Consider the following 12,633-nt stretch of genomic DNA (forward strand, 5'->3'; position numbering starts at 1 on the left):
ATTGATATGTTTGCTGAGTGAATAAGTCAATTATTAGAAATGTACATTTACACATACAACTATTGCTCCTTCTAAAAGTCTTACCTCCATGTATACCCTGAGTTTAGCCAGTAGCTGGAAGCTACGAGACCTTCAATAAACACCACTGAGTGAACATTAGAAGCTCCAGTGCAAAAGAGAGACCAGCTTATGGAAGAGGGTACCTTGCTTTTGGGTGGTGGGCTGTTTGTGCTCTTGTCTGTGTGAATGCTGGTAGGAGACACGGCAGCACCAAGGTTGCCTTGGGGTAGGCCTAGGAGCTTCCCTCCTGGAGAAACCTGCATTGCGGCTAGCTGGGCAGCATAGAACTGCTACAGAAGAAAAGACAGAGAGAGACTGTCAGTCATGACGCAAACACCCCGCAGAACACACAGTCAGACGCACCACGCTTCCTACGCCTATTTCTGGGTACACCAAAAATATTTAACCAAAGAAGCTGTCACAGTTCTACAACTTAACTTCTCAGGAGAGCAATGGCAGGCTACAGGACCTTGGCAATAGTAGGCTCAGGGGCATGGAACAGAAGCAGTCACCACACCCAAGCCTTACCAGTGGCTAGGAAGACAAGCATTTGGTATTATCTGGCTAAAGCCTGCTTCTGTTCACCCTTAAATTCTTCACTGTGTGATACTAAAAGATCAGCTTCCCATACAGTGCAACTCTCTTATCTTTGTTGGTTCAATCTTTGACTTATTGAACTGGGCATCTGGAACTTTCTTTTTCTTCTGAGAATTAACTGTATAGAAATTTGGAAACATGTTGACAAGGAAGGAAGGAGATGACTCTGGGAGGCTGATATGTGATCATTCTACCTATACTGATAAAAATTAACTGGATGCTTGCTTGTTATGCAACTTTACAATATAAACAGACACATCTAAAAAAACTCTAAAACACATACTAATTCTTATTAATAACGAAGAAAACTTGCTCCAACAAATAACTGATGAATTTAAAGAGACATTTCACTTTTATAAGGATGTCTTAGGGTACAGTATCAAACCTCAAGATTACACTCAAACATGGACATCAAACACTGAGGTGAACACTCTTAACTTTGTGTAGCATTCTTTAAGAAATTTAACAGTCTGTGTTAGAAAGCAATTAACCTTTATAACATGTGTGTGTTCTACATGTCCCAATATCCTATTTTGTACTCATCTTGAGATCTGGAGAGCTTTTTCTAAGCAATCCGGTGCCTCTACAATGAATGTAAGGAGTGGAAGCCCCCGAAGAGAGAAACCTCAGGTCAGTCCTCCAGGAAGAACAATGTCAAAGCAGAAAATTGTCCCAGAAACACAACAGATTCTGCTAAGTGGGATGCCACTGCAAATGGCATGCTGGAAACAAGTGCAGCAGTTACAGGAAGACACACGTGCATCACCTGCAGGTCTCGGTCCCATGACCCAAATGCAAACAGCAAAGTTAAGTTGGTGACAAGGACTACATCTTATTTACATGTGATGTGACATAAGACACACTCAGAGAAAACAGAAACCTCCATATTGAAACACATTTAGATCATCAGTATTGATCATCACCCTCATCACATTTTTATGTGTTGGGATAATAATAACATTTCTTATTTCAACCATTGAAAAAGTATTTCATCCTTAAGTCATAGGTTATATAAAGAGTAAAATAATAATTCACTTCATAGCTGAAGACTTCAGGGTTTACGGTTATTTTTTTAAATCCATAATTGATATATTTCTCCTGATTGTGATAAAAACTTGTGCATTATTTCATAGTATTTGAAAGGTTGATTCTGCCATCATTTTGCCCTGTCTATGAGACTTTTTATAGTGTAACTGTGTCCTCAGGACACAGCTTACTTAGCAAATTACACACATGCCTAGTAGAATACACAGACTTGTGAATTTGAAAAATACACAAATTTTCAGTCTAGCCACAGAATCGTATTATATTCTGTAACTTCTATATAGCATTGCTTATTGTGTCCTTGAAAAGAATTGTACTGATTATTACTACTAGAGATGTGTGCTAACAACACACATTCCTGGCTTTAGTATGCAGTAAAAGTGAGATTTTTACCAATTAATACAGATGACATGGGGCATCTAGACATCTGTATGTAAACACCAAAATGTTTAAAAAATCTCAAAGATTAAAAGTTTAGTTTTGACCTTTAAACATTTATCATTATATTTTTAAAGGTATCTATCTGTCTGTCCATCTGTCTGTTTATCTATCTATCTATCAATCATGGTTGGTGATTAGACATTTAAATAACTTGGTCAATTACTTCTAAAAGTTGAGTCAATGATTACTGATCATTATGGACATATTTGCAACTTTCAAAACATAAAAACAAAAAACAAAATTACAGGATCTCTACTTGAAGTTAGAAGGCTACAATCCTCAAACGTTGGATGGTGTTTGAACACTGAAGAAGCACACACGCTTGCCCCACTTCATGCAGGCATTTGTCCGTACCATTTGACAAATGGAATCGGGGTTTATCAGGGTCCAGCTATCCAAAGACATGCTTTGGAATTCAAACTGAAAAAGCTGTCCAAAGTCAGATGGCGTTTAGCTAGAGTGAATATTCAAATCTCCTTCCCCCATAGCTGTGGCAGAAGAAACAATGGCCCCTGAAGGAAAGTCTCACATTACAAGCAGTAGCTGCAGGACAACCCAAGCCAGACTCTGGAGCTGTGTGGAGGGACAAACAAACTCGGGGACTGTGGATGCCAGAGAGACAGGAATAATCAATTGACCGACTATCATCAATTTTATGATAGTGTTTCCTTAAAAAAAATCTCTCTTGTTAGAGTTTGAAGGAAGAAAGGAGAGAAATGGAATAAGAAGTTAATATTTTAATCTTAAGTTTTCTTAATGTTCTGTTGAGCTGGAACCTGTAAAGGGTTTAACAAATTCCCACCATTAATTTCAAGATAATAGTGAAGTGGGTCAGTGGGTCACCGGTCACCTTTAATTCTAGCACTCTGGAGGCAGAGGCAGGCAGATCTCTGAGTTTGAGGCCAGCCTGGTCTACAGAGCAAGTTTCAGAACAGCCAGAGCTACATAAAGAAGCCCTGTCTTGAAAAAAAAAAGAAAGAAACAGACAAAAAGAATGAAAGAAATTAAGAAAGAAAGAAATTAAGAAAGAAAGGATGAAAGAAAAAAATCAAAACAAACAAAAAGAGTGAAGTGTATCTGTGAGGCTAAACCATGCAGTCTCAATAAACCAGCAAGTGAGAGAAGGCCTCTAGCCTGAGCATCTCAGGGAGGTTTACTGTCTCCCAGTTTCTGATGTTTAGAAGGAACATGGCAGCTGTCTTCACAAAAGTACAGCTACCATCACATACTTCATTTTACCTGCAACCCTGTGAAGAAAAATGCAAACCTGGGTGTTATCTACAAATCTAAGTGTGTAGTTTAAGTAACTGTAGGAGAGCAGGGATGTGCTCCCTATTGTAAAGGAACCCCTGAGGGTGGTAGGCACAGGACAGCAAAGCCAGTGACTCACACTGAGTGAACACCCCGAGAAGTGAGCAGCACAGGGTTCAGAGGCTCAGCTTTCCTGTGGACACTCGTAAAATACGGGCAAGAGCATTTATCCTGAAAATCCAGGCATGGGAAGGCCAGGGAATGAGAACAAAGTAAGTGGAGATTGACTAGAACCAAGACAAAGCCAGAGGGTCTGCTGTGAGGGCATCAGAGTTGAGTTGTGACACTTTTGAGCCTAGGAAGCTGACCTGGTATCACTAATGTGAAAATGAACAAGAGGAAACAATATGAACGTCATAGCATGGTGGGCCCAAAACGCAATTTACTGAAGTCTTCATTTTTAAAATACAATATGCAATTGTTTGTCATATGTTTGTGTATAGTAATAAATCTGTGAGACAGACAAACTGTATCGCACTTCTGTTCTGAAAAAAATTTTTAAAAAAAGGAAACCAGACAGAGAGGCTATCTCATCATCCTGCAATGTGACAGCAAAGTGTTGGCCAGTCCATCTCACTGGGGACTTCCTTGAAAGGGCAAAATCTCCCCCTCTTCTTCATCTTTCTTCACTCTCTTCCTCTCCCTGCTCTCCGTCCTCCTCCACCCTTTCCTCCCGTCTTCTTTCTCCCTCCATCCTCTTCCAGTTTTCTGCTTCTTCTCCCTCTTTTTTCTTTCCTTCCTAGAGCAAGAGCACTTGAACCAAGGCTGAGGCACACACTGGGCAAGTGCTCTACTACTCACATGTCCAGTCCCAGACACTTTTCAAAGTGTCAAGAGTACGATGGCCTCTCCACACAGCAGCTGAACTGTATCCACCCTGGCCAGCCAAACCTAGCCGCCATTTTATTATACCCCTGGTGTGTGTATATGGAAGCAGGTCAGGCATTAGGTTGACAGGTCACTTACGGCGTTTGACTTTCCTGCCAAGCTCTAGCAATTCAGTACTAGATCAGAACTTGGCGAGGGTGATAAAGACAGATATTTTCACCTCTACTAATTAGCTTGGTATTTGGGGTAAGATGAGAGTTCAACACTTTTGGACAATCTGGTTTTTCTTCCATGGTTAGATGCAATACATATTTCCAAACTTTTAATGATGATATTCACTTTAGACATGTTAAACAAAATTTTCAGTGCTCACCATAGAGTAGCTTGACAAAATAACAACCAATTTAAATTCTAAGCTGGATTATCACATTCATTTGATAGGAAGCTCTTGCCACTTCTCCCTAATAGCATATTTTCCCCAAATTGCTCACAACACAGCTTCTCCCATTGGCTACCAGCCTGGTGTCTAGTTGCCATCTGGAGTATCTGGATTTGAAACTCTAGGCACTGACAAAAATAACTATCAGGATGTGCCGTTCAGTGACTAGTAAACCCCTTGAAGGCAGGGCCTATGCCTTTGTCTCCACCACTTTCTCAAAGTATCAAATGCAAGTAGCATAGACCCAAAGGCGAGAGCTTTGTAAAATGATGTTATTGCCTTTTCGTGGATATAGGGCTCTGTTCATACTTCATCATCTGGTTACATATCTGTCAATCTGGATGGAGGTAAATGAGACAGTGAGGACCCTGCACTCAGCCATTTCCCAAGACCAAACATCATAAGATAATGGATATGCTTCGATGCACTACCTCCCTCTACTTCAGGCATGGATGCGGAGATGGGGAAGAGAAAGCAGAGCCACGTGAGCACGTGCAGCGACCTTCCTCTACCTTTCCTTCTGCTTCTTTTCTCTTTACATGGCTCCTCAAAATTCAATATCACACTGCACTGGAAACATCTGTGTTTCTTTTTGTGAGGAGAATTTCTTAAATGTTGTATGTAAAGTACGACGGGCCTTGAAGGCCATTTGGTAACTCTTATATGACCATGAAATGAATGGGGAGCCCAAGACTGTTACAGCCACCAAAGAATTTTTGTTAAGTGAATATTTATAAGGACCTTTACACATTCATTGTATTTTCAATTATGTGTGTATATCTGTGTTTGTATGGGGGTATGTGCATGTGACTGTGGTACCACAGCTGCTAAAGAGGACTTCAGTCCCGCTGGAGATGGACAGAATTACAGGTGGTTGTCAGCGGCCTAACTCAGAAGCAGAGAATACAATTTGGGTGCTCTGTAAGAGCAATATGTGCTGAGTCGTCTCCCAAGCCCACTTACAAAGATGTTTCAAAGCAGAATCCTATTCTCTGAGTGATATTTTCCCCAAACACCAATATTTAGAATAAAAGAAGTATACTAAAAGTGAATATAAGTGAAATTTTAATATTTTACTCTTTAATCAGATGGGAGCAAAGAGGTTGCTTTAATTCTCCCTAAGGGTTTAAGTGGGTGCAGGATAAAGTTGTCATCCTGTGTGGTCACTGATGATTAATAAAAATCATCACTCCAGATAAGTACTACTCATTAAAAAATAGAAAATAGGCAAATATACAGACTTAAATTTTAAAAACTAACATAGAAATAAAATATTTCTGATACTGTCTTCCAGGTCAAATAGATGCATAGAAATGGGGAAATTTGAGTTGTTTAAAAAAAAATGATGTATACACACACACACACACCCATGCACAGTCACAATCATGTACACATTCCTAATACATACATGTTATGTTAACATTGCATGCATATGGTAGATATTTAGGACAGAGACTGTTAGATGATCGTGTTTTCAGCTATTATTTGTGATGCATTGTTTCTGAATGGAGTCATACTCAGTGTAAAGTAAACCTGAACAGATGCATCAAGTTAAATGTGATAGAGGAGGAAATTCTCCACATTTTTCTTTCCTTCCTTTCCTTAAGTGAAGGGACATGGAATGGCATTGTGAACAGAAACAAAAACCAAAAGCAATTTCAAGCCTCCATAAGTATTATCTTTATGGCTTAATTTCTGCTTCTTAATGTAACTTAAATGTGGAGTTTAAAGAGAAACTAATGTACTGGAGAAAATCTTTCAAAACATGCCAGCAGGTTTCAATGTGAATAAATGTGCTTTCTGCATTATTATTTGTCATGTTTCCTCAGAAAATTATCAAAGCAACTTCAATTTAAGCGTGGACTTTCTCCTACACTGGCAACATTAACTTATTTAATAAGTACATTATGTGTAACACGGCGACAGCAAAAGTCCCGGTAGAAAGTCACACACTGAGTGGATAAACATTTAGGATTTATGCATCACTATGGACAGGCTAGTAATTGATGTTCCACTCTCCCATCCTGACAATTCAAGAGCATAAGAGACACCAAATCCCCACACACTGGGGAGCCTCTATCAACTCCCCCAAATTAAGAGGTGGGGAAATAGCTCAGCGATTGAGAGCACTTACTGCTCTTACAGAGGACCTGAGTTTGATCCCTAGCACCCACGCGAGGAGACTCTCCATCACCTGTAACTCCAGACGCAGCGATTTGGACAGGTGTACTGGTCTATCAGTACACCTCTCACACATGTGCCCCCCCACCACATAATTTAAAAGATAAATCTTGAGATGAAACTCAAAGAGCGCCACATTGTTGGTAAGGGTGTGAGGAAATGGGAAACTTGACTTGGATGGTAGTATTATTAAATGGCCCTTCCTAGTGTGGAAACTGTTTCTGCTCCCTGGTACACAAAGCAGAGTTAGTGTATGACTTGGAAGTCCTAGTTGTTTATGAAAAATACCTGAAAATGGGATTTAAAAAATTGATCACACATATAAAACCACATTTTAAACAGAGTTAGTCTCAATGGTCCAAGGTGGAAATGACCCCAAATTTTCTCAAGGGTAAATGGTTTAAAAAACTATGGCAGAGATGAGGAATGGAACATCACTCAGCCAGTGATGACACATAGGAACCTTGAGGGGCCCCAGCTTTGCTGAGCCAGTAAGGCAGAGGAAATGGAAGAAAGGCTGTGTGATGCTTCTTGTAGAAAGTGCTGGGAAAGCTCTAGACTATCAATACAAAGATGGGATGGAGGTTTCCAGGGATGGGGTAGGAGGGTGTGAGCATTTAATGTAGCAGGAATTCTAATCGGTCTTATTAATAAAAACCCGGAGTCAGATATCCAGGTAAATGCTGAAAGATCAGAGAAGCGAAGAGGCCAGCCACTGGGGATCTTACCTCTACCGAGTCCTCGGCCTGAAGTGGGGCTCGGGAGATGGCTCAGCAGTTAAGAGCACTGGTTGTTCTTCCAGAGGTCCTGAGTTCAGTTCCCAACAATGGTGGCTCACAACCATCTGAAATGAGGTCTGGTGCCCCCTCTCTTCAATTTGGGGATTTGAATAATCTTTGAGGGGTACAGTGGTGGTGATGACATACCAAGATCAATGTGTATCATACAGACAAAACATGGCAAATTTACTTGTATATATCTTATCATACACACACACACACAAATCAGATTATTACTGTCTTAGCTCCATATTAAAATATCCTTCATTGTCACTATGGGTACAAAATAAATAAACAAAATCTGACATAAGCAGCCTAGGGGAGATGGATTTACTGTGAGCTGTGGTTTCAGAGTGTTTAGGGCATGACTGGTCAGCTCACACTTGCGGGCAGAGCATCAGAGCAGGGGATGCCTGTGTTAGAGAGGCTTCTGTACACAAAGGTGAACAGGAAGCAGGAAGTGAGGGAAGACAGAGGTAGAGACCTGTGTCAGAGACCGCTCTCCTGACCTTGCCACCAGGAACTGTTTCCCCAGACAAGGCCCCTCCTCCTCCTTTCAGTCCTTCCCCCATATGCTGTCGTATTTCCACCTATCAAGGAACCAATCCATTCATATGACCATGATCTATTATCTCTGGAAATGCCCCCTAGACCCAGCAACATATGGTTTATTAATCCCTCGGCATCTCTCTATTCAGTCAGGTTGAAAATCAAGGTTCAACCCTCCCCCCCCCCCCCCCCCCCCCGGTGTGGGGCCACACGGACCCTTCTCTTCCCATCCTCAGATCTCTTTTGTAGAAGGCAGGAGGCTCCTGGTCAGAATGGCCTCACACCTTACTGACTGGGACTGACTTGAGAGAGCCAGCATTTGACAATGCCACAGCCTCCTCAGCCCACCGTCCCAGCAAGGCAAGCACAGTGAAGCCAGAATGCTCCTATCACACACAAAACCACTGATTTATACTTCACCTTATGTAACAGGACATGCTAATAAACCCTGAACACTGTTCCATACGCAACAGAATATACCCCTTGTGCTAGGCCAGCTGGGGTGTCAATCAGTTTTGCAGTTCCTGCTTCTGGGAAAAAGCTAGAAGAAACTAAAGCTAGAGAAATTTGGCTTCTTCCGCTTAGCACGGTGCTCTTGGCACCTCTGCATGTTTGATGAGCATCGCTACGGCTGAGTCGATTCTTTCCCTTGATAAATCACAATATACCACACTTGTTTATCCACTTAGCCACTTGACGGACACTTGGATTTTTATTTCCTATTTTTAGGCTGCTATGAATAATCCTGCCGTGAACATTCCAGTGCCAGTCTTTGTGTGTTTTTATTACTCTGGGCTACCCAGTTTCTAATACTGGATTTGCTTAGTCATATGAACATGAGTCATACAAGTTCGTGTTTACTGTAAAAGTGCCGTTTATTTTCCACAGTGGCTGAACTCTCTTGCATCTCTTTTGCAATATCTGAGATTTCAGTTCCTCTGCATCTTCATTAGAACTTAATATTCACTGTGTTTTTAAAAAATAGTTTTCTATTTAAGTATATTAGTATTTGCTAGCATGTAAATATGCTTGTTATATCTGTGTAGTGTTCTCAAGGCCAGAAGAGAGTGTTTCATAGACTGTAACTGGAGTGACAAGTAGTTGTGAGTCCCCAAGTGAGTGCTGGGAACTGAACTGAGACCATCTGGAAGAGCAGCCAGTACTCCTGACAGCTGAGCCCTCCCTCCAGTTCCTTGCCTGCCTTCCTAAGGAAGATTATTCTAGCAAGGTTGGGTATGTGGGATCACTGTGTGGCACTGTGTCTCTGAATTTACTGTGTGTCTTTCCATGAGCTTAATAGTTACTCTCTTGTTTTCTTTGGAAAAATACGCATTGAGATATTTTCTTTTTCATAAAATTGGGCTGTCATGTTGTTGAGTTAAAAGCATGCTTTATACATTTGACTTTTGTTTTGAAGAGTAAAATGTGTTAGATAAATGGTATAAGAGTCTAGTTTCATAGTAAGGCATAGGCATTATTGAAAAATCATAAATAGTATGGCAACAGAATAATTAAGTTTTCCTTCTGTTCTATATCATATGGTACAATAAGCCTCTGAGGCGCTCGACTCTCTAAGGGGCAACTCAGAATGTACTCAAGGGGGACACTGGACACAATTCCTAAGGAAAACGGTGGACAGGGGAGAGATGCATTAAGCTGAAATGGCAAACAAGACAGGACATATTAGGAGACTTCTCCATGTGAAGGAGGAATGCAGCCATTGTGGCGATGGCTGGGTCAGCTGGGGATGTTAGGGTAAGAGTTTAACAACAGGTCATGCAAGAGGTTGATGAGGTGAATGCACCAGACAGGAGCCCAGCTTGTTAGCAGGACAAGCCATTGGGGAGAAAGATGCTTCCGAGTCCTCAATGGAGATGACCTTCCCTCATCAGCTGGTGAGCCAGAGTGCTGTATGTCTGAAGGGAGACGCTCACCTCTTACGATTCAAAAAAAATAATATATTCTCATGACTCACTTCTCAAAAATAAATACCACACCTGGATGGCAATGTCTTGGAAAGGCTAAGATGTGGCAGAGGTCTTATCTGCTTATTGTGTGGTTTTATATTAAGAAGTTTTTATGAATCTGGATGTGGCGGCACCAAACAGGCTGAGGCAAATCAATCTGCACGGTGAAACCATACCCAAAACATAAGAAAAAATGATGCTGTGAATTCATGAATACAAGCCGTAAGTCATATTAGTTAGCTGCCTCATTAAATGTTAGTAATACATATCCAACTGTTATTATTCTATTCAGTTTTATGAGCTGTGAGAGCTGGATGGAACAGGGAGGCACCAATGAAGAGTGGACTGGTGTGTGGGTGTGCAAATGGCATCCTGCTGAAAACTCAGGATACCTCTGAACTTCCTCAAGCCATAGGATCTCTCATAGGCAAGAGGCTGTCACCCTGTCACTCTTGCTGCAGGCCAAGACACATATAAACAAGTGACTTGAATGCACTGTCCCTTTAAAGGCTGCCTTCTTCATTTTATTACACACTAATACGTCTCAAACGGCTAGGAGAAAGCTCATTTTGACTTTTATAATTGAAACAGTTCCTTAAGAAGTAGATAAACTCTTGTAGGAGTCACACTAGGAAATGCCACCTGATCTTTTCACATCCCCTCCCTTCCCATGCTCTACTCCACAAGCCACCTTCCCGTTCTGCACATAACCCATTACAATATGTTCCAACATCTGCCTCCCCGTATGACGCATGACCTATCCGACTGACCCTTTTTATGCTGCTCCAGACTTTCTATTCGTTACTGATTGAGAACAAGAGCTCTATTTCAATCCCTGAGGTCACAGACCAGTAAATACATCTCCATTTGGCAAGGTAGGAATGACGCTAGCCAGGGGCTCTTCATATCTCTATATATCACTGATGGCGCTTCATCTTCATGACTTTAATTTTGTGGGAAATGCCACTGAAATTTCTCTCAAAGCAACAGAAAAAAAGAAAGAAAAGGAGAAAGAAAGACTTGCTCACTGGAGGAAAATAAAAATCTGTGGCTCTCAAATATTCATAATTTGATATAGGAAAGCTGGGGGTTATCTAACAGACTGTTGAAGCAAATACTTCTGTTTGGCCAAGTTCATGGCCATCACTCATTTTATCCCAGCAGACGGTGGGAGGGCAGCAGATATCAAGTGATTAAACATACCACTCCTACAAAATGTAAGAATATCACTGTCCACTTCTGCCAAAGTAAACTGTATATTGTTTTATATACTGTAAGAACACACATGTTTAGAATGTGCTCTGGCAGCATGCTGAAGTACACATGCAGGAATGGGAAGGGTAAGAACCATGACTCTGACTCCTTGTGGCAAGTTTTGCTACTCTGAGATCACTGTAACAACTCTATATGTCCGACATGGGTACAAAGGCTCACACCACTTCAATAATTCCTCAAATGCTCAACAACTTGAGATATCAACATTTGAGTCATTCTTCCATTGGGTTTCCATTATGTGACATTATTAACTCATCAAATTGGGAGTGAAGTTTCTTTGGTAAAGCTCTGGAATTGTATATATTCTTGACTGCTCCCTTAATTTTAAATTTTAATTATGTATATAAGTGTGTTTCTCCATATGGAAACGTGCACATGAGTTCTGGTGACCAGAGAAGCCAGAAGAGAGTGTTGAGTTCCCTAAAGCTGGAGTTACGTACGGCTGTCAGCTGCTCAGCATGGATGATGGAAACCAAAGTTGGGTCCTCTTCCAGAGAGCAGTAAGCGCTGTTAACTTCTGTGTGATCTCTCCAGCCCTGTTTTATTGTCTTTATCATTCATGCTTTTACTCATTTAAATGACTCTCAACACACGCCCCCCCCCCCCCTGTACCCCAAGTCCTTAAATCTGACAAGGCACAAGGAAGTCATCAGGGAAATAGAAAGTGAGGCTGCCAGTGTGGTGAGCAGCACATGGCAGAGGGCACTTGAGGACATGCTCCTGCACATGAAGGGCATGCCTCCCTCTGTTGTGAGGGACCAAAATGGGGTTCCCTACCTGAGGGCCGATGGAATACGGTCAGTGAAATAATCACAAAACAAAAATGTAAAGTTGCAAATGTTGTCAATACCACTCAGTAACCAAGGGACTCTCCCATAAGCTATGGGCAATGAGTGACACCTCGAGAGATTCAGAAAATGCTTCACGGCTGGGAGTACTCTGGCCCTGAAGAAGGACGCTGTCACCTACGACATCTCTTCAGCTTCCGCCTTATTTCTTTTCTAGCATAAGGAGACAACATGCACAAAGTTTAAATAAATAAAAATAAAAAGTTTCCTCCTAGGGATGGCTATTTACTGTTTCTTTTCCCTTTGCCTTTTTATAAACTTTTATGTAAGAAAAATATTGCATATTAATATTAGTGCTGGCTCTTTGTATATGT

At 41.2% G+C, this 12,633-nt stretch overlaps 1 protein-coding gene across 14 annotated transcripts in view; it reads right to left on the reverse strand.

Moving 5' to 3' along the window:
* Sox5 (SRY-box transcription factor 5) overlaps window positions 1–12,633 on the reverse strand; it is a 1,013,558-nt gene that overhangs the window by 77,968 nt on the left and 922,957 nt on the right. For 12 of the 14 annotated variants that reach the window (XM_052719126.1, XM_052719123.1, XM_052719124.1 and 9 more), the window contains one exon: window positions 204–350. The exons of the other annotated variants lie outside the window; for them this stretch is intronic. In XM_052719126.1, the coding sequence (XP_052575086.1) occupies window positions 204–350 (147 nt within the window). The remainder of the gene's footprint in view (window positions 1–203; window positions 351–12,633) is intronic. 14 annotated transcript variants of the gene reach the window in all.

The sequence above is a fragment of the Peromyscus californicus genome, unplaced genomic scaffold (assembly GCF_007827085.1).
Source record: "Peromyscus californicus insignis strain IS unplaced genomic scaffold, ASM782708v3 Scaffold_6__1_contigs__length_162567912, whole genome shotgun sequence".
Classification (NCBI taxonomy): domain Eukaryota; kingdom Metazoa; phylum Chordata; class Mammalia; order Rodentia; family Cricetidae; genus Peromyscus; species Peromyscus californicus.